Here is a 22,573-nt window from a genome sequence, read left to right as displayed (position 1 = left end):
GGTACTTTTCTTTGGCGCCCCTTTAAACAGCGCCACAAGATGTCGCATTACCGTTGGTCCTCGAGTCTGCGTCTTCCGGTAATAGCGTACTCGTCAACATTTTCGTATCAAGCCTATCTTAGGCGAGTATACGACAGATGGAAACGGGAATGAAAATTTTGAGGATTATAAATCTTTTTTTTTTTTTACTGATCAGCAGTTGTTGAACGAGAAAAACCTCGGCGTTCGTCAGATCCTTCTCGAAATGTTGGCTCCAGGCTGATAGTTCGGTTTTCCTCTGACTCTTTCGTCTCCATTTTTATGTAAACTTATTTTACTTCAGGTTATTGTTTTCTCTCTCCCATTTTCCTAACGTTTAAATACAGCAGCAACATTCAATGTTTTCGTTGCCTATAAGAACAAAATGAAGTATTCCGTACATATATGTAGGGTGTGCCAGCTAACGTTACCCAAGCTGTTCAAGGAAAAATGCCGGTTAAAGAGATGCGGTGCAAGATGCGATTTTAAAGACCTGCGCTGTTCGTTCGTCAAAAGCCTGACCCCTGAACGCCGATAGGTTATATAATTGTAACTTGCACCATGCTTTCCAAATCTTCTTTATTTTTTTCGTTGAACCGCCCAGCTAACGTTAGCTGGGACACACTACGGTATATACGGTATACCGTTATACCGAGCGACGTTGTTTACTCTCAACGCACGCTTGTAACTGAGGCAGGTACATATTTGAGCCCCTGCTGATCCCTATGCTCGCTCGTCCCAGTCGCTGCCGCCCAGCACGAGACGACAGGGCGTAGCGCGTGCTGAGAAGGCGTCACCTCGACCCGATCTTGTTCACGGACGGCTGCTCGATCGCTGGAGATGTCTTCGTGCACGGTGCCGTTATGCGAAGGGCGTTGGGAGAAAAAAAAAATACAAAGAACGCGTCAGTGGTTTTTGAGCGTCCGTGAAGCTCCGGGTGGATTTCCGTTTCACCTTGAACCCGGAATCCACTGCTTCTCGCCGTATTTGATCGGTGCATGCCTTCAGTTTTCTCGGCAATCCTTCGCTTGACTTGACGCTGCCCTTCGACCCTGCGATCGTATCAGGACCCGTATTCGTGAAACTTCAGCTCCGCAAGAGGTGACCGTGAAATTGAGAGCGTTTGCCCCGTTCTTCTTGAGTGTTCAAAACGCGTTGAGAAGAGAACGTTGGTAGAAACACACACAAGAGAAGAAGAAAAACGGGAAGTTTGGACAGGCACCTTTTCACAATGCATTACTTAGACCATGACCCTCAAGTTGTCCACATCAAAAGGCAAATATACCTTTAAAATACGTTTAAGTGGTACACGGAGTTTTGAAAATCATTTATGATGAATCATGCTGTTCAGATACATGTGAAGTGACGCGATTATGCCCTTTACTGCGCACGGAACTGGTACTGAGGCGTGTGGTTGCACTTACAATCCATGTACTGCGTGAAGGAGCCTTACACTAATGTATAAGGACTTCAAACTGTTTATATTATGCTGGTTGCGATATGGCCAGACGTCAGACAAGTCTCCGGTGTGATCTTATTTTTCTTGGTTTTATGCAATTCCTATTTATTTATTTATTTATTTGTTTATTTACTTATTTATTTATTTATTTTAACATAATTGTTCATGTTTCTTTGTTTTTCTTTTCTGCTGCTTCTTGCTTTATTTTTCTGCGGTTACTCCTTTGTGAAATGAAGTAACCGAGGTACTCTTCACCTCAGTCTCTCCACAGCCGTCCATGTATACAGAACAAAATAGTTTTCTGATTGGCCAGCGTTCGGTCTCGTGCCAGTGATAACAGTGATCGGCGTGATAAAGAGACGTTCGTGTGAAATTTCGAATGAGTCACTCGCCTTATGAAGTTAATATAAGTAACTCGCTGTCTTCTTCATATATAGAAATACATCTTGTTCGCGCCGCAATTAGCTCAACCATTTCATAACCACGAACCGATTTTCGCGTGTCTAACCTCACGGCAAGGAGCTGATGGCCCAGCTTCTTTGCTTGAAATAACCGTTACAGCGGGCAGTATACAAGCAGACCGACAATGTTCATCATCGTCATCATCCTGGCTACGGCCAAAGTGCAGGGCAGAGGCCTCTCCCATACTTCTCCAACTACCCCGGTCATGTGCTAATGGTGGCCATGTTGTCCCTGCGAAGTTCTTAATCTCATCCGCCCCCCTAACTTTCTGCCGCCCCCTGCTACGCTTGTTCATAATGCTCATAACGATGTTCGTAACGTGCAGTAATTCGAATGAATGTGAAGCTTTTCCCGTGCTGCCACGTCTAAACGTAAGTTACTATGCAGCACCTGCGCCCTCCGTACTTTATTTTTTACTCGTCTTTGTCTGACATTGTGGTTCGTTCCTTCATTGGAAAAGAAGTACTTGCATCCTTGACTGACAAACATCTTTTAATAATGTTTTTTTTTTTTTGCCAGGCAACACCTCGAACTTCCTAAGCCGACCCCTGTAACCCACATTCTTAACTATAGCAAGCGGAACGACGAATCAAACTTTCGGCGTTGGACATGTAGTGTGCGTAACGCTGCGTCAGTCGGCCCTGCAGCCGTACTTCGCTTCTCGGCCGCGTATGTCACATGCGTACAAGCACGCGGAATGAAGTCGCTTCTGCGAGAAGGCTTGGCGTCACCTTGACCTTCCCGCTACCGTCTCAGTCGGCGTGTCGGCGTCTCGGCTCTGCGCGCGGGGCTTCTTTCGGGGATCCGCGTCGCCGCCTCGGCCCACGCCGGTTCCTGGTTTCTTCGCCCGCCACGGCGCTGAAGTGAAGCCACGGCCACCGCAGTCATGACCGTGGAAATGTCACGGCTGTGAGCGCATTGTTGTGATTCCGCAGCACCCTCCACCCCCCACACCCCTCCCCCTAGCCTCACGCACTCCTCATACCCGTCTCTAGCATCCTTTATTGCTTGGCATAACGAGATTCGTCACGAACGAAGTAAAAAGAAGTAAAGGGGGTACGACGCTGACGCAACTTTGACCCAGAGCTCTGCACGCATTCTTGGTGCTTGTTTCCTTTTTTTCTTTTCGTTGTGTGTCTGCTTGTTCGGTATCCTTTTGCAACTCGTTCCGTCTCCTTATGCAGAGGGCGTGCTGTTTGGTCTGGTTTCGCGGCTGCACCTGGCACGTGGCGTTACTTATAGCTCGGGCATGTGAAAACCCTTGTTGGCCCTGGCGCGTCTGACAAGCTGTGTTGGTCTTGTCAGCGCTGACATGCCTTGTTAGATGCATTGTTCTTTTTTTGTTGTTTATTTATTTGTGCCGATGCTCTGTAACTTAAACGACATCTTCGCGAGCAGAAGCATGTTCACCGTCACTCCAAGTTGAAACCGCACAGCCTAAACAGAGCGTATACAGGACAAGATGGGCAGTGCTCATATTAAAAAAAAAAAAAAAGATTTTATATCGTTGTGACATATGACGTGAGTAGGAAGGCAAGGTGGGCTGAATGGGGAAAAACGGTTCTGTTTTCAAACTTAGTTCGTCAACTAGCCAGTCCCTATAGGTGGTCAAAAGTAACCCGCGCTCCCCAAGTGTTGCGGCTCTCGCCGCTCCAGTGATTGCTCCGGGATGTTAACCACCACGATTCTATAAATCACAATTTTAGGCATATAGTTATGGTTAGTAAGCCAATCTCGTCTTACACTTCTGCAAACGTGCTTTGTCGGGACGAAGACTAAAAATAGGTCTATTAGGCCCCTTGACTGATAACGTGGAATTACAGCCAATGTACGTCGGTCAGCACGCTCTACTTTTTTTCAAGCGTCTTTAAGTTGTACTGTTTCATTCGGTAATGACTTCGCAGTTGGTTTACAGCCTTTAGGCTTCTCGGGGATACAGCCACGCTAATGCACTCTTCTTTCATTCACGAAAGAAACTGGGTGAAGATCTCTTCATGCCGAGAGAGAACGTGCATAGTTAAGTTGTGCCGCCTCCCGCAAATGACCGTCGCAGTGTCTCATCTTCCCTGTTTACAACGTCTGCTATTCGCAAGTCGGTACTGCTAGTGACTTGTGTAAACAGTACGGCTGCCAAACGCCATGGCAACTACGCATTCTATTAAAGGACCCTGATCGGGTTTCCTCGCAGCGTTTATATTTTGTGATGTAACAAAACCGAGGGTACGGAAGTATTTTGTTGCGTAACAATACTCGAATACCTTGCTCCGAAAAAAAAACTATAGATGCGCCCTAAGAGCAAGACGTCTTAGTCACGTCATTTGCACTGAAGCTTTCTTGTAGTGGGTGAACAAAACAGATAAATAGAACAAAACAGATTCCCCGCTATAGCGAGCCTTCTTACACAAGCCACATTTTCATGTAAACATGCACGTTGCTTTTAACCTATTTCCAGAAATATACTGCTTTTAATCGCGTGGTGATTCCTTAACGGTATAGCCTAACGTTAAAACAGTTAAAAAGTGCCCGTGTCAATATGGGCGACTTCAAGCTGGAGAAAAGACACAACTCAAGAGAAATCACGCCTGTTTTGACTGAACGATTAGGAATAGGGTACATCTATGATACCTTTTATTACCTCTTGACTGGAGGTGAACTTGCGGGAAATGCGATGAAATTCCGACTGTGATTCATGTATGATGATGATGATGATGATGATGATGAAGAACCTCTGTCACGGCTCGCACCCACTAAGGGGGATAGGCCAAGGATCAGACGGCAAGAGGTAGCTAACGGAAATCCTTATTTGAAGACGATAAACACAAAGTAAAAGAAACGCAAAAAAAAGGAGATGATGCAATAACTAGACTAGTATGCGGGTGAGCAGTCAGACTATCTTAAAGGTGAAGGTATTACTAGAATGCAGAGAAGCAAAAAAGAAAACGAAGAAGCATTTTTCACTAGTATGCGACCGTCACACTTTGCTTCACCCTGCTGTATTACTAAGCTCTCAACCGCTGTTGAGCAACGAACGGGTTTTAAAAAAGAAAATTAACCGATGTTAGCACATTGCAAACCCCAGGGAGAGAAATATCTTTATTAAAAAAATTACGTGCGGCATCTCCTGCGGGAGTTATTTAAATGTTGTGTATAAGCATTTGCTTCCAATCATTTGATGTTTCGTCGTCGCATGTTGCTGTGTTTGGTGTAATTGCGAGCAACGCAGCGAAAGATTAATAAAACGGAGAACTGCGGTTGCAACACCATAATGTTAACCGAGACCAGCGTGAGACGACGACGAAGAGGCCAGTATATGTATATAGTATCAGTGTTCACTAATGTTATATATGACGGCGCGTTTGCATGATGCCGCTGCTTCGTGGAAGATGAGCACCGACCGATGCGTGCTGTAGTACGTGATGCATTTGAGCAGTGTCACGTTTGGTAGACATCGTACGTAGACCTGGTCGATGATGCTGCCACCGATTGATGCGAACCGTTATCAACCGTGATAAACTGTACTGCGGCTGCGGTAGCGTATGGCAGGGAGGCGCACGCCATAGTTCTTGAAAACGATCTGCGATGGGTTCACAGGGCGCCGAGTGCTGATAGCTTCGTGTGGTCTGTGTTCCTGCCGCTTAGTTTGCGTTGAAGCGAGAGGCAGCACGAAGGTCAATTAGCTCGCTGCTGCGGGCAAATTGACCCCTGCAGCGACGAATTCTAAATTCAATTAAATTGAAATTCAATTTGTATTCCTCTTAGGGTAGGCATAGAAATTTTGATTACACATTTAAAAAAAAACTGAGTGAATAGCCAATGTATATTCGCCTACATCATGATATGTTCTGCAGGAAATGGGACGAGAGGGTTATTCGCCCAGGTGCTTCGTAGCGCAGTCTATACCAGTGGAGGTTCTTGCTCCGATACTAGCTTTAGCAAAACACGTGCCTCCACTGTCGACCTCGTGTTCAAGGGACGTGGCGAGACAATCGTGCTGCTCGCAACCTGTCCCTGTTGCAGCGTTTTCATTTGCTCATTACAATACGCAAGTTATCATTTATGTTCACAGCGCACCCAACTACACTCTTAAGCAAGATTACACCCTTTGGGTCGTATCTTGCCGCACGGCAATAATCGCCATCTGTCTTGCTTGCGTTTCCTTTCTTGAAAATGCTGCGCTCGCTACTTTCCTGTCCAGAATGCTCTGTCAGGTTGATAACGCACATGCCGTTCGTGACTTGGAAGTACCGGGCTTGTAGTGTTAAAGGAAGGAAATGCGGACAAGACAGATGAAGATTATTGTTGTGTGGCGAGATACGACCCAAAGGGTGTAATTTCGCTTAAGAGTGTACTATTATTTCCACGCTTCTATTTCGTGTATTTTTGTCGCACTTATACAGCGACTGACTTTAGGACCAACTACACCAATGTAATACATTACAATGGAAATAGCACGTTAATATTACAATTCACACGTTTTGAAACACTGTCTTGGTGCTCTTTGGCCATAACTGGCACTTACGTCATTAAAATGCATACGTCATCATGTTTAAACTAAACTAGTGTCTCTTAAAACTATATTTTCATTTCTTGATGAGATCGCGTTTTAATAATACAAAAAAAAACTAAAGGCAGACTCCTTTTTTAAATTATGCGCTGGAACTTCAGCGCTGGTACGTCAACGTGACGTCTTCGAATACAAAGCATCTTTATTGTGCGCCATTGTCGTGCAGTAAAAACTTACGGAAACTTTTTCAAGTTGTCTTCCACTCCTTCAGAATAAAATTCAGCATGTCTTAGCCGATAACAAAATTAATTTACAGGCATGAGGAGGTGTCGAAACCCATGACGTCACAGCGAACCAGTGCAGGAACATCAAGGCAGCGCCACCACCTGTCCTTCGATTTTACTTTTCCTGCTTATCAAGTCTCCTCCCACGGTAAGGGCTTTTATTTCTCCTGTGTGTGTCTTTTTTATTATTCCTTGAAAAAATATGGTAATGCTTGGGAGTCGCACAATTCATCTGGCAGTGACGTATTTAATGCAGCGATACTTTCGAACGTACGCAACTTACATCGACACAGCTGTCCCTAGTATGATCGTAACCGTCGCACCACAAAACTGACCTTTGGTGAATTCGTCGCTCTATATATAATTCCGTCGATCCAGGCCCGGCTTTGTCATGGCGATGTAATTCTGTCGTTGTTCGCATGGGTCAGTTTCGAGTGCAGCAGATATGTCGTGGACGCCTCAAATTCGACGGCGGCAATGGGCAGGCAGAACCCCCTCCCCCCCCCTAAAAAAAAAAAAAAAAACATGCACCGCGGGGCAGGTAGGGCCCACCCCAAATAGCCGTTGCTTTTCGTTTGTAAATCAAATTTAAACGAAAACTGCTGCGGCATCTTTAAAGGAGCTGTCCCTGAATGATGCGTCTGATGGAGCAGAGATATACAAATTTTACCGCGGCACCGATGAACCGAACGGCAACTTAGGATGTGTTTGCCCGATTGCAGGGGCGCAAGGTGACAGCAATTGCCGAGTATAGTGTTCGGTGTCGTTTAAGTGCAATATTCAGCACTGCTTACGTGTAACATGGTTTGTACGACTGGGAATACTGGGTCAATGGGCATACATTCTAGCGAAGCAGCTTAGCAGAGTCATTAACTCAGACCTGATGAATTCGTCTTTTTTTTTTTTACCCTGAATAACGACACATTACTTCCAGCTTTCTTTCTTCTTTTTTTTGGTCCTTTTTCTGTTGAACCAACAGCACCATCTTTGCAGAAAAAAAATTAGTTTAGGTTAGGTTAGAAGCCCGTGAGGTGTCGCGCTCTCCGTGGTGATGGGTACGTCCTTTCAAAGTATATAAACATTATTAAATTGTGCGGTTCAACATGCTCAAACTGCGAAATGTACTATGAGAGCAGAGCTTCAGATTGTTTTTTTTTTTTCTTTTTTACTATGTGAGGAGTCCTTTAACAGTGCACCGAAAGTACTCGGCACACCAGCGCTCTTTCATGCTGTCACAATGTCGCAGTGGTGGCCGCGGGAATCGACTCCTGGACCTCCTGCTCAGCCGTCCGACGCCATATAACCATTGATGCACCATGTCGGCTAAGAGCGTAAGTGCCATAGGAGTTTCACTTCCGGACACTGTGCGCTAACGTGTACGTGCCAGCAGAGAAATCATTCTTGGAAGCCGGGTCAACTCAGTGTACACACTGAGAAGAGCTTCACGTCAGGCAACTGTAAGCCTTCCCGTGCGTAAGCCGTATTGTTTACCGCGGGGCGGCCCCGTGCAGTGTCCAGGGAACGAGCGTTCGGCGTCATCCCCTGCTCCTATAATAGGGCGCGGATACAGTCTGGCGTAACGCGGTCATGCACCGCGCGCGCCGCTGCAGTTACGCTATACACGCTGGCGGAAAGTGGACGTTCAGCGCAGCGTTTACGGCGACGCGAGCGTGAGACCGGCGGCATTTGGTGCGCTCTGACGCGGCCGGTGTCGGAACAGAAACGTGTCTCATCTTACGCCGGATCCGCTAGACCTGAGTGCATATCACGCGCTATAGCTTCACTGGCAAGGCAGCATGCTGGCCCACAGTTAGGGTAGAGTATAGGTTCGAGTACGATGAAGAGAGTGCGTTTGAATTTGTGCCTTCGCTAAAACGAAAGATGGCGCTCGATCGCTGCACATTTGTGCGCATGCGCCGAGACAACAGCTGTATAGACGATTTTGTATAGGATTCACGGGCGCCGCCATGTTGGGCCGTTACACAAACAATTTCTGTGTTTTATCAGACACACAGTGCCGTAACATGGTCATGAAACGCTGAACGCATTTACACAACTATTTTCATGCTTGCGAATCGACTGTAGTAACGCACACTTCGTCGTTGAAGACGGAAAAGAGCAGCGTTAACAGCCCAAGATGGCGGCACCTAAACGCTTCAGGTATATGGCCTATACGCCGTCCTGGCCACGTTTCAACGCACTGAACTATATATACAGGGGGACAAATTTTTTTCGGCGATCCTGATGTCGTCGGCGTGGCGTCCGTATCCGAGTTCGCCGCGCCGCTTGCTGGAACGCCGGTAACACCGCGGACTGCATCCGCGCCTTTACAGTGGTCGGGCAAAGCGAACTGCTGTTGTCGGAACGAGCTCGTGGTCTTACCAGCAAGGCGCAGGGGCACGTAGCCCGCGCGCGCGCGCGTTTCGGTGGCCCACATTCCTCGAGAAGACGGGACGCTTGACAGCGCCCGGGCATTCCGGAGCGCCTGATCGGCTTTTGATCTTACCGCGATCCGATAGCCGTACGCGCTTCAGCGGCGCGGGCGGTCTTTGTATGCGTGTTCCGCGGGGCCATGGCGTTCCGGTAATCTGCTGCTCCCCGTGTTTTGTCGACGCAAGAACAAGTGCGCTAACAGTGGCAATACGACTGAAAAAAAAGAAGTACTCGATCCATGTCCGGCCGCGTGTTTGTGCTTTGCGGAATTGTGCACGACGAATAGCCAAATGGCTTGGAGTTTCCTATAAAAATTACTATATACAAGGAGAACTCTGCCGCTTTTGTCGTTGAGAGCTGCAAGTTTGACGCTTCAGCCACAATGGGAATGACAGCGCGCGGATTTGCACGAACTCGGCGCTTCCGGCTTCAAACGACTTTGTCCGGTGGTATACATCGCATTATATTGAGTTACATACATGGTGTCCTATCGGGAGTTTTTCATGTTCCTTTACAATTTTGTCATCGACACTCCTCACCTAATTATAATAGTTCAGAATTTGAATAAACAAATAATTAAGAATATTTATCTAATTAGGCAGAATAAAAATATCATTTCGGTATCCCCAAGCGATGGCAAACAGCATTACCTTGGTTCGGTCAAGCTACGTGGCATTCGCATATTTTTAACCTCTCGCTTAAGTTAGCTGGAACACCCTGTACGCATGCAACAACTAGCTATATAGCTTTACTTATGCATGTTCACCGAAACTCGCTGCTTTCACGCTTCTAGAAAAGTATGGTTGCATGCTATGAAACTAAGTTTAGAAAGATTAGGATATCGACAGCCCGAAGATCGTCCGAAGCTCACAAGCACAAATACTTACTGATTATTAATTAGAGTGGTTATTATCGAAAGGAGAAAAAATCGGAAATGTAGAAGAAGGGGTGAAGCTCAGACAGATATATGTGATATACTCACCGCTCCTGTAAGTATAGCTGAAGGCGTGCAGAGAAGCAGGATCGAAATAGAAGTTTATCAAAACCAACAAACACCTCAGCATGCACTCTATAGAGGATAGGCTGAATAATTATAGGGTCGCGCGACGCGGCAGGGTACTTCACGCGTATACCTTCCTCCCTCCTATTTTATATCGACGTTTAGCGATTAGTCTATACAGTCGTCGTAAGCTGCGATCACTGGCTAAACGACATGTGTGTCGCACGATCAGACGAATATCAAACAGTTGAAGAACTTTACGCAATCTCAGATGCGAATCAGGTATCAACGAACTTGCTTTTTGACCCAGTCAGTACTTGCCGCGAGACATGGTTGCCGTTAAATACAAAGGATGCACGCAAAAATAGACATGAAAAGACAGAAGAAAGCATACAGACACGAAAGGTACAGATCACGACGACACAGAATACAAATGCAGTATACACTAACCCTAGCCAAGCCCATGTACAAATAAGATTCGTTGAAAAACCTGCCGAGGACAAAGTACATTACTGGGGAAAATGGGAGCCCGTACACGTATGAATTGCAGGAAATGAACGTGTCCGCGAGTTTGTTACTGCACAGTTAAGATAAGACGCGACACAGCGCTAACACGGCAGCGACGGCGATATTGATCGCGCACTAACAGTTCTGGACACCCCGAGTGCGAAAATGACATCCGAGCACGCGCCCTAATTACTGGCCTGTTCCGTTTACCGTTCTACTCCGCCTGAAGAGATTGCAGGAAGTGATTCTGCGGTGCCTCCGAGACTCCGGGTCGTGCCCGAACTGAGCAAACTGGAACGATGACGACAGGAACGTAAAGGTTCTGAGGATCAAGAGGCAATACTTTCTTCAGTTGAGGAGCGAGAGTGTGTTTCTATAGCAGTGGACCGCAGCCTATACCTACACTTTTCTACATGCGCTGTCACAAAAAAGAAATACCAAGAAGGTACTTTCTTTTGCAAGACTACTGTCACCCTCTGGCCCGATTGAACCTCCTCCCCCCCCCCCCCCCCCGCGCCTCCGCCACCTCGAGATCGAAGTCCCCTGTTGACTTTTCTCCGCTGTTATCAAGGAGTAAATTTGCAGGGTTTATATATAGGCTCCCTGATTCTGAGAATTCGTAATATCGGATTGAGCTTATTATGCCGAGAAATTCTGTGGCTTGTGTATGCCTTACTATAATTCTTTCTCGTTAAGCGAGATTCCTTTATCGCTTATTCATTTTGGTCCGCATTTTTTACATAATTTACTGTGCTGGAATTATACTGTATTGTTCTTGTTCAGACAATGTCATCATCATCATCAGCCTGGTTTCGCCCACTGCAGGGCAAAGGCCTCTCCCATACTTCTCCAACTACCCCGGTCATGTACTAATTGTGGCCATGTTGTCCCTGCAAACTTCATAATCTCATCCGCCCACCTAACTTTCTGCCGCCCTCTGCTACGCTTCCCTTCCCTTGGAATCCATTCCGTAACTCTTAATGACCATCGGTTATCTTCCCTCCTCATTACGTGCCTGCCCATGCCCATTTCTTTTTCTTGATTTCAACTAAGATGTCATTAACTCGCGTTTGTTCCCTCACCCAATCTGCTCTTTTCTTATCCCTTAACGTTACACCTATCATTCTTCTTTCCATAGCTCGTTGCATCGTCCTCAATTTAAGTAGAACCCTTTTCGTAAGCCTCCAGGTTTCTGCCCCGTACGTGAGTACTGGTAAGACACAGCTGTTATAAACTTTTCTCTTGAGGGATAATGGTAACCTGCTGTTCATGATCTCAGAATGCCTGCCAAACGCACCCCAGCCCATTCTTATTCTTCTGATTATTTCAGTCTCATGCTCCGGATCCGCAGTCACTACCTGTCCTAAGTAGATGTATTCCCTTACCACTTCCAGTGCCTCACTACCTACCGTAAACTGCTGTTCTCTTCCGAGACTGTTAAACATTACTTTAGTTACAATGTATAATGATTACAATGTATAATGTATAATGATGTAAATATTACAATGTATAATGATATAAACATTTATAGCACGTATGTCTCTATTGTACTCTATTCACTGTTGAGAGTTGTGCGGGTGACAAGGCCCTACGTCCGGTAGGTAGGGCTTTATCCTTGCCATCGAAGACCTGCACTGTGTCTGAAACAATGCTAAATAAATAAAATAAAATATAGGGGATGGAGACCAAACTGGAACTGGAGGCCCGTGTTTCCGTCTTTGAAATGAAAGCTCTATTCGTACCGGCACCAAGAACGGCGCCAATCATTGCTGGGAACTCCAGAGTCACGAGTTGCCCTCTCCTGGATCCGAGGAGCATTGATTTGAAGACGTAGCGTCGCATCGTCTTTCAAGGAGCATATATACTGCAGCGGTCGCAGATCGTAGTATAGGCTGGTGGCGTCCCCTGACTTCCGATATGTTTTTGAAGAGACATTGGATGAGTGAGTCAATACAGGTCGATGCAACTATAGCTTCCCACTTTGTTGTCGGAACAGGCTATAGCGTCGGGCCTTTTTTTGAAGTGCTTCCTCTGTCCCAGCCGCCGGTTGTTTGTGCAGGAGCCAGCGCGAAGCAAGCCGCAAATAATTTTCGAACCCTTTGTCCACGTGAAGAGGGTTCCTGTCTCCTGCACGTTTTTCGATTCCTTTGGAGTTTTGGAGTTGCGTCAGAGTCATGATGTTTCCGTGAATAGAAAAAAAAAGCGCCGAACATTTAATATGTTTGGCGACCTTTTCCTGCTGAAAAAGTGGATAGAGTAAAATAAAAATATTTGATGAGCCTGTAGACTTCTGTTTCTATGTCTGTTTCTTTATGAAGGCACTGTTCAATAAATATAAGTGTTAGTGTGACCGTATCTTAGCTGTTAATTTGTCCTTGCAGGTAAACTTTGTTAACTTTGCAGAGGAAGGCTTCATGGCACATCTCCAAGCTGCCAGGACCACTCCTGCCCAGTAAATCACTGATGACAGCAGTCAATTGTTCTAAAGGGACGAACAACCAATTTTTATGTAACCCCTTTTTTGCGCAATCATGACCAGCAATCATGCAGTGGTAAACCAGAAAACGCACCCACCGTGGTTTCTTAGTGCATACGGTGTGGGGCTGCTAAGCATGAGGTCGTGAGATTGAATCCCGGCCACGGCGGCCACCTTTCGATGAGGGCGAAATGCGAAAACACCCGTGCACTTAGATTTATAGGTGCACGTTAAAAAAACCCTAGATGGCCAAAATTTCTGGCGTCCCCCTACTACGGCGTGCTTCATAAACAGAAAGTGGTTCTGGCACGTAACACTCCATAATTTAATTTTAAAGCAGAAAACGTCGCGAAACATTTTTATGAGAATTTTTCGATCTGCAGTGAAAATCTGCAGTCGTTCACTGAAAGCATGCTTAAAACATTGACAGGTGAGCGCGATAACGATTATACGCCGGCGTTGGTGGGAGGCAGACAAGCGGGACCGTATGGCCGTGCGAAAGTATTAATTTGTTTATCAAGCCGATGTCCCTGCGAATCATATTTTCCAATGTGTTCAATTATTTCTGCAGCGATAGCTACGTGCGTTCGCGGTTTCCCGTCCAACAGCTATCGGTGGGCATTACCAATACAATGGTATTTTTTCAGCCAAGCCGAGGTGAGTTCTCGAATGCGGAACGACTGTTTTTTTTTTTTTTTTCTTTTTTTTTTTTTTTTACGCGTGGTGCGCAGTTCAGCGCGTTGCCATATAGCCACGCCTGCGCCTTTCTATTTTCAAAGCATGTCGTCTCTCGAAGAGCAAAGCGAGCTGGAGCGAAAATAAAAAAAAAAATTTTTACCGCATACGCGTGCTCGGAATTTCTCGCGCTTACAACAGCACTCGCCGCCATGCACTGAGGAACGCGAGCCCCGGTCATTGGCATGGACTTCTTTGCTTCGCAATACGCATTGAATAAGGCACTAACTGCTAATCATATACGAACAGCAATTTTGAGTAATGATCACGTGGTGCTGAATAGCAGCCAACTTGCGTACACTGTTCTCATATAGGGTGGGTGCATTAATGGGCCGCGTGCCACGTTGGGGCGCAGTGTACGTATAGCGGGTAGCAGGCATGCGCATTACTGTCGCAAGTGCGCGTCGAACAAATGGCGTGATGCGCTGTCGTGTGTTGCATGCAACTGCTCCAGAGTAAAAGAAGATGAGCTTAAAGGACAGACGACCACTCAGAACATGAATCGAGATAACCCCGCTGAAGGAATGATTCCATGTCGTAGTGGCTAAAACGAGCCATGTTTTTTTATCTCATTAAACGTGGATGTATGTTTTTAATTGATTACTAAAAGTCGCGAAAAATGACTTTTGGCGCTCCACGCGGTAACAACATGCAGGCTGCATGAGAGGTCCACCACGTGACCTCCTTCTAGTGTAAGCGGTTCCTGGTCTTTCTATTGGTATTAAAACTCAGTATACTTCTTACTAGTATAAGTTTTTCCTGACTTGCAATGTGCAGGTAAGCCTTCGTTTGCAGTGAGCAGAAAGTGGCGCTGCCTTCGCCTTCGTTGTCGGCGAAGGCAGGCTGCTTAAATTCTTGAAGCAGCATCGAACTCTGCTCGTCAGTACACCTGCTCACAATAAAATGGTGTTGACAGGGGAAATGGACTTCTTTTTAGATGCGTTTCTTGCAAATGTACGCTAGTTTTGAAACCACAGCTAAACCTTGACACTGGTTGAGACAATGCACATTGACTTTTGCACGGTCTCATAAAGCTCTAATAAGAGACGCGCACAGCTTTGTTATGTTTGAACAACGTATTTATTGAACTTTTACGAATCTTTTTTTCAATGCAATCACACTGATGTTGAGTGCAAACAACAACAACACACACACAATGCAAACAGTATAACAGGTTGTGCTGACAGAGAAGTTTAAAACGATTGGACGCCTGTTCCAAGATGGCAGTGTCAATGTTGCGCGCGAAATTCTAGTTCGTAACACTAACAAAAACGCAAATGCACACGTTTCGCAACAGATGCATTCTATAGTAACAAGAAAACAAAAGGCGTCTTTCTTTTATATACACGAGCAACAAGCAACCTGAGCCCAGAAACGATGCACAGCATAGAAGCAGCTACGTCAAACAGTCGATCGGATACTTAGCGCCTGTCCTCTGTTTGCTTGGTGCAAGGACGTGATATTTTCGACACTATAGTTTGTTCTTTCTTAAGGTTAACTATACGAAGAAGTAAATATTGTTATGTGGTGCCTACAATTCCGAGTCGCTAGAGGTAAACCCTCTCACACGCGAATTTTTCGAGAGCCACCGTTCATTTCTTCTCTCCATTTTTCGGTTTTCGAGAAAGCCATCGTTCAGCTGTGCCCCGTTGCGGATGTTATGATGATGGTGTCATGCACGCGACAGAATGCTGCACAGAGAGTTACAAGCATAGTTCGCCCTCCTGCAAAGGCCGTATTTCAAGCTCCAAGAATTAATGCTCATCGAAGAGACGATCGAGCGTTCGAAACGTGAAAAGAAATATGTCTCAGTTGTCTCAGCTGGTTACGCCCACTTGGATGAATAAGCAAAAAAAAAAAACGATCCTCCACTAAGAGTGTGACGCGTTCTATGTGATCGCGCGTACCTTATTAAGCTGCCAGTTGAGGGGGTTGTAAAAAAACGGTAAAAATTATTGCAGATTCGTTACACAAAATACTGCGTTTATAGAAACGATTCTCGCAGAAACGAGTTAAAGGAAAAGTCGACAACAATGTGTGTTTTCGGCAGTCATGGCGTGTGAACCTGCGTGCTCTCCTGTCGACTTTCGGGACCAACTTGAGCGGCGGTTCGAGTTTTCCTCGTCCTCAGCTTGCTGCGAACTTCAGGACACTTTTGGTCTGAAAAGATAAGACGAAGCAAACGGAAATTTCTTTTTAAACGATTGTTATGAGTATGCAGTGAAGTAATAATTTATAATAGCCCGCCTTGTTCTCTCCAAGGCGACTTCTTTTTTTCTTTTGGTGTCAAAGGCACAATTTTGGTTACGCGTATGAAAAATCGAGAATATTGCAGAGCTTAGCATATAAAAGCACTAATAACAGCGCAGAAAATTTTAGTAGCGGAGAAGACCTTACGGCCATGCCAAACTTAACTCACACGGAAATGCTTGGACATTGTACGTACAATTTGTACAATTGCACAAATTGTACAATTTTAACACCACATTACTGTATGTTAGAGCATTTCTCACACTGTATTTTTTGTATATGTATGCACGTATGTATTCCAATTATTGTATACTATAACTGAATGTACTCCCCCCCCCCCCCCCCCCCCCCGTTACACAATGCCTCTAGGAGTAGGCAAGGTATCTTTAAATAAATAAACAAATATATTCCAAAGTGTTTGATTGTGGAAACAGAAGTGGCAGCCTCAATTGTATTGACGTCTTGGTAAGCGCGAAGCGTTCATATTTGTCAGAGAACACGTTACTTGAATAATGTAGCCGTTGTGCAGCAAACGGTTGTGTGGAGATTATGTGCCGTAGTGTTTACATTTATAATAAGTAAAACAAAACGTTTCCAATGGCAAGATGTAAGATTTAAAGCAAACTAAAACACAGTGATAGCCTGTGGCAACAGTGGCCCTTAATTTTAGACTGCACTACTATTCAGTGGGACCGGCCCACAACAAACGGCGAGATCGGCACCGCTACCCCCGGCACAGTGCCTTCGAAAAGGGGGCGACAGGGGCTGCACAATCACTGGGATCGGCCCATCAAAACAGCGAGATACCTCGCCAGCCCGCTTACAAAAGAAGAAAAAGAAAGTGGCTGCACTAGAAGAATGCTTCTCGCATTAAAAAAAAAGAAAGGCTAAATTTTGAGTGCTCCATTTCGAGAACTTCGAAGCAGAACTATTCACAAAGTGTAATTTCTTTTTCGCATATCGGCGTCAGAATCGTTATTTAGGACGTGTGCTGAGTTCGACTCAGCAGGTTCGACTACCGACAAACGGTGGTAATTTTACAAAGCAGCTGTCTTCAGCAGACTTGATGGATCGCCATCAAACCTGCACAGGAAAGGACCCCATTCCTAATAGAAGGCAAGGAAAATCAAGGTTAAGACGGACGCCGGCCACAAACATTAAAAGAAAGAAAACCAAGACGTTTCGGCTCTCATACGGGGTCCTTGTTCACTATGACTATGAGCAATCCAGACCAGACGAGTTTTCGTGATCTCTTGACTTCACAAGGCAAGGAAGTTCTTAACGCCGGCTATCCAATTCGTTACGGCGTCCGTGAAGGCATGCAGCGCTCAAGCTGTATACTATTCGAGGACTGTTAGTACGGACGTCGCACGTTTGAGGGAGGAATTTTCAGCCGCGCTATCCGCATGCGTTGTGCACCGCATGAGTAATTGACGGCCTTGAATATGATGACTCACGCACCGCGTAAATATAAATGTCAACCATGCATATCCGGCAGGGCGTGCGTGTTTGTTGCAGGGTACACGGGACTTACTGCATTTGGCCACCGTCGAAATCTGGCCGCAGCAAGTGGGATGAAAAAAAAACAAACAGATTAATTGTTTCTTTTGCTAAAACAGAGTTGGATGCATAGTTCTTCAAGGAGGATAGATTAGAACGTTTACATCCCGCCATATAAAGCTACCGCGCTTCTTAAAGTGTAAGATTGGAAAAATACTTCGAAACGCAGTCCCACGGGCGTACACAACGTCTGCACGTGACTACAATCGATCGTTTCTTAAAATAACGCACGGTTCGTTTTGAGCTGGTACTCGAATAGCGTGCACAGCTTTCTATCGGCTCTACAAATAATGAATTGTCGCGGTAGAGTTCCGAGTGCATTAAAACGTCGTAGGGCATAGGTGCGAACTCGTTAGCTTGTCTCTTATGCCGCGTTCAACGTATTGTTCACATAAAGAACAGTCACAGGTCGTAAAAGCTTACGCTTTATGTTTTTGTCATCAATGTCGGCCATTAGCATTTCGCTTACTGATGCCACTCCAGAAGATGACTTCGGCGACGAAGTGCGCGCCACAAACCTTCATTGGCGGTGACACAGGCTTGCCGATCCGAAGCTGCATCCCTCCCCTTCCCTTTAGAAACGCGTCCGTTGTAAAGGAATGAAGACCCATACCATCCTTCGCTACTCGATTGGCTCACCGATGCACGCAACGCATCCTGTTGTATTGAAATTTCTCGATGGCGTAGATACAAGTTGTCACTGCAGCAGGAACGAGCCCACGCGCACGGAGCTATAGGGAGGCACTATGCGGATAATCCTTGAAACATTTCTCTCACTGGCCGCTCCTCAGTGCGACCGTCTGTGTGCAGTGATGCAGCTAGCACTCCCGTACTGTGCCGCCTCCGAATCCCGCATTCTGTGCGTACAACCTGCCTAGCGTTTGTTGGGCAATACGCTATTGCACCTAAATAAAACGTGAACTGTTTGCGGTGCATGCTGCTCGTATTACCGCGTGTGTGGCTGGACGCCAGTGTAAAAAAAAAAAAAAAAAAAAAAAAAAAAAAGGTTTTGCGTTCTCTATAAACGTCCGCTTGTGTACAGCGACGAACGTTGTCGGAAATCGGGGGATTTTGTTTTTCTGCCGGCACGTTATAAAGAAAAAAAAATAAGCATAGTAAAAGTCGATAAGCTGAGCGATCGGGTAATGCAGGAAGACTAAACTGACATATACGCGTTTTATTTAGTTCGCGGTTCAAAGCGGGCTGCTGTACCTGCGTCGGCTTACTCGGTGGTAACTGTATTAACTAGGCCCACACGCACGAACTGGCGGGCAACGCTAGCGGTGAAAGCGGACAACAATTCTAACGAGATATTTTCGGCGTACCCTTCAACCTCGTTACATCGAAGATTTACGACCTCCCTCCTCCTCCATACTTGCCTATCTCTACACGCTTTCGGAAACTTGAGGCGCCATGAGCCGTCCTCCCTAGAGGGTTGCGGAAAATAGTGCCTTTTATTCTTCACTATCACTCTCTCTCTCTGGGGGATCGGCGCCTAATGGCATGTTTTGTTGAGCTAATAGCATCTTTATTTCGTTTCTTCTTTTTTTTATTAAGGACAATCTATCGCTTCTCTTACGCTTTGCACAAAGAGAGAGAGAGAGAAAGAAGAACATCCACGGGGATCTTTCATGTAGAGGAACAAGTACCCGCTGAGAACAGCCTTAGCCTTCCTCGTATGCCGATCTTGCCGAAGGCTAGGGACACCACGTGTCATAAACACTTTCTAGAACATACAAAATGCTACTTCTGGGAGTTCTCTGCTGAGAAAATCGGCAACCACGCCGGTGTCGCACAGAGGTGATGGCGTATACCGAGGTACTTCCGTCTACTATGCCACGGACGGAAGCCTTCCCGCGATGGAATTTCTGAGTTGTATGCGAAGAAAGTGTAACTCGCAACGCGGAAGCGCACACAACACCACCGGACTCCCCAACGAACATATAGGCGAACCTTGCTAAAGGCTTAGTAGTCCTTTTCTTTCTCGTCGGCTCGCTGATTGCGGCGTTTAAAAGGCTGCTCCGTGTAAGTATTCCACGAGCGCAATTCACGCGCAAAGATTTTTGTATATACGAAGAAGAAAGAAGGTGCAACAGGCAGTTGTTTGGACGTAAGACGCCGCTTCCCGTCGGCACGGCTCAGTTCCCGGTTCAGCGCCAGCGAGGCGTTTACTGACGCTTCCTATGAGCAATTGAAGCAGCAGTTTTTTTTACGAAACCCCCTGCACACGAATCCCTCATCAAGCCGTTTGAAAACAAAATACCAGAAAAGTAAGCTAAACCTGCCTCCTCGTTCCCTTGATCTTGTCTTGCTCGTATTAATTCTTTATTTCGTTTTTCTGTGGGAAGTGCGTCTGGAGATTCGCTGAAGCTCACGGAAATGGTTCCCTGCGCGCAATTAGAGACGTCTGTTTCGTCTCCATTATGCTCCGCTGTATGAGGCCCTATATGGGAGCGGCGTAAGGCCGTCGGGAAGGGTATTTTGTTTTTAAGCGAACTCTTGTCTTTGTATCTTGAAAGCAGCTAGCTTTCGAACGGCACACACATACACGCATACACGCACACACGCACACAAAGCAATGCGCCGTACTAACACTCTTTGCACCCATGTGTGGGGTCATTACATCTAGGGCAAGAAGAGAGAAAAAAAAATAATTCGCAGTTTTATTTACCACCGTATTAACAAGGACTACGTGCACAGGTTCCTCTGCGCATATGCGCGTCACCTTGCTTTTAACGTTCCAGTGACCGGCTGAACGCGTCTTAGCCATGCTCAGCCATAAAATGATGTCGTCTGTAGAAGATTCCAAGAGAGATAACTTGGCAAGGCTTCAAACAAAATACCTACTCAATGTTTGTTATGTCATGCCACACAGCGCGTTCTCAAAGATGCACCTTTAAAATGACGACACCGCCACTCTCGACCATGTACTCTTGCTGAATGCCGCGGGAAATCTAATACGAATGAACACGGCGCCTCATCAGGCTCTGGCCGGCCATAAAGATGTCGAGAAGCTTGCGGAAAAAAAGGTAATTTGAAGGAAGTGAGACGATTAATTGGTCGATAATCTGTAGAGCGCCGTAACTTATGTTGAGCATCGTCGCTGGTCTGCCAGGGATGAAGAGTGGCGATTGTAGCTCTAGTGCAACTTTTTTTTTTTATATAATGAGAAAGTGTACGATGCAGAGCATAGAATAGGTGCAGTTTGCCTGTTGATGGATTTTGCAAGGCGCTGTGCGCTACGCCTCATTCTTTGTCTGCCACCTATATCTGATGATGTTCGTGTTAAACACGATCTGATATGCTTATGTGACATGCGTAGACGCTACGTGCGAATTGCCTGCTTTTTGTCATTGTTATGCCTGGGTAAAAATCTAGGAAATTCACACGGCACCGGCAAGCGCTCGAAATTATAAGCGATTCGAAAACTGTTTCCTCCTCTAAATTCTACGTCCCACTCGTGAGTCGCCTTTTCTCTAAGCAAATACTGGCATGACAATTTTTGATTTATGCATTTTTCCCTCGCAGTAAATGAAGGTTCAGAAACTGGAAACCCTTGAAAACGCACGGGCAAGCCTCAGAGTGTCCTAAATACTTTTTTTTTTACTGCAACAGCTTTCCACGAGAGAGTTTTGCTTTCGTTTACCAGAATGTGTATGTGTAGTGACGTCATGACACAGGTGGTCACGTGGGAGCAGGTCATCACGACGTCGCGGCACCAACTCAAGCTCGCTAGGTGGTTTGTCATGCTGCCGCACGGAACCGCGCAGTGAACAGGTCCACATAGCGGGCTACCGAGCGAGCTGAAGGGAGGGCAAAGATATCTTGTTCCCACGTGACCTCCTTCTTTGTCATGACGTCACCATGCATGCACATCCTGGGAAGCGTAAACCAAAACTTGTTCATTGAAAAGCTATTCTAGTAAAATTTTATTCAGGACGCCAGGAAGTTCGCCAATATTTCTCCTGGGGTTTCGAGGTCTAAGACCTCCACTTAGCGCAGAAAATAAAGAAGTCGACAATGTAAAAACAGCACTCTAATAAATAACAACGAGGGTCTATTAGATGAAAAAGAAAACAACAATGTTCGGTAAAGATTTGCCAGCACTTACGGAGTGGCCTGCCGGCCCGTGGGACATAGAAATTTGCGAACAACTTATAACTAAGTACAAGGGCTAGTATCGCAATTTTAGCTATGACGTTTGAAGATGCGTTTACAGCAAACACCTTGCTGCTGTTTAGTTGGCCACGGGGACGGGGCGGAAAGTTTGCTCAAGAGTTGAGGTGATGACCTTTACAGGCAGATAAAAAAAACAAGGTTCACACGTGGTCAGCCGACAACAAAGTGGTTCCTTTTATAGACCGCATGTTTCCTTGGCCTTTGCACTTAAAGGATCATCCCCGCTTGTTGTTGCGAAAGCTTTGCGAAGCGGTGGCTATAGCCTTGGCATTACGTCTGTTAGAAGTACAGAAAAGGCAGTGTACTCTTGTCGCATTGTTTCGAAGAGGGCAAAATGCGAAAACACCCGTTTACTTGGTTTTAGGTGCACGTTAAAGAGCCACACGTGGTCCGAATTTCCGGAGCATCTCACTACAGCATGCCTCATATTTATTTAGATCGTTGTTTTGTCACGTTAAAGCCTATAATTTATTTTTGTCGCTTTGTAAGTTGTAACGTAGTTTGTATCGAATGAAATCCGCACTCAATGACATTATGTGGCCGCTGCACACGAATGTTTAGTCATTTGAGAGAAACGTCATTCTCAATTGAACTAGACTGGGCAACTCCTTCAAACGTATTTACAAACCTAACGCTCACTGTCCTGTGAGGACGATATTGAAGCGATTATCATTGACAAAATCATTACAAATTATATTATGTACAT

At 45.9% G+C, this 22,573-nt stretch overlaps 1 protein-coding gene and 1 long non-coding RNA gene across 2 annotated transcripts in view; one reads left to right on the top strand and one right to left on the bottom strand.

Annotated features, from left to right (window-relative positions):
• The window catches only part of LOC129384027 (uncharacterized), a 116,012-nt gene extending 107,670 nt beyond the window's left edge, over window positions 1-8,342 (top strand). Inside the window, exons 2-3 of the long non-coding RNA XR_008611783.2 lie at window positions 6,760-6,875; window positions 7,974-8,342. This is a non-coding gene — a long non-coding RNA (uncharacterized lncRNA). The remainder of the gene's footprint in view (window positions 1-6,759; window positions 6,876-7,973) is intronic.
• Window positions 8,343-14,935: 6,593 nt separating this feature from the next.
• Window positions 14,936-22,573, bottom strand: part of Pxn (Peroxidasin) — a 51,298-nt gene continuing 43,660 nt past the window's right edge. The window contains exon 17 of the mRNA XM_050175858.3: window positions 14,936-16,038. Coding sequence (XP_050031815.2) covers window positions 15,929-16,038 — 110 coding nt within the window. The 3' untranslated portion in view covers window positions 14,936-15,928. The remainder of the gene's footprint in view (window positions 16,039-22,573) is intronic.

This window comes from Dermacentor andersoni, chromosome 9, assembly GCF_023375885.2.
Source record: "Dermacentor andersoni chromosome 9, qqDerAnde1_hic_scaffold, whole genome shotgun sequence".
Lineage (NCBI taxonomy): Eukaryota > Metazoa > Arthropoda > Arachnida > Ixodida > Ixodidae > Dermacentor > Dermacentor andersoni.
The sequence above is the reverse complement of the archived record's forward strand: the minus strand, read 5'-3'. Positions and strand labels throughout refer to the sequence as shown.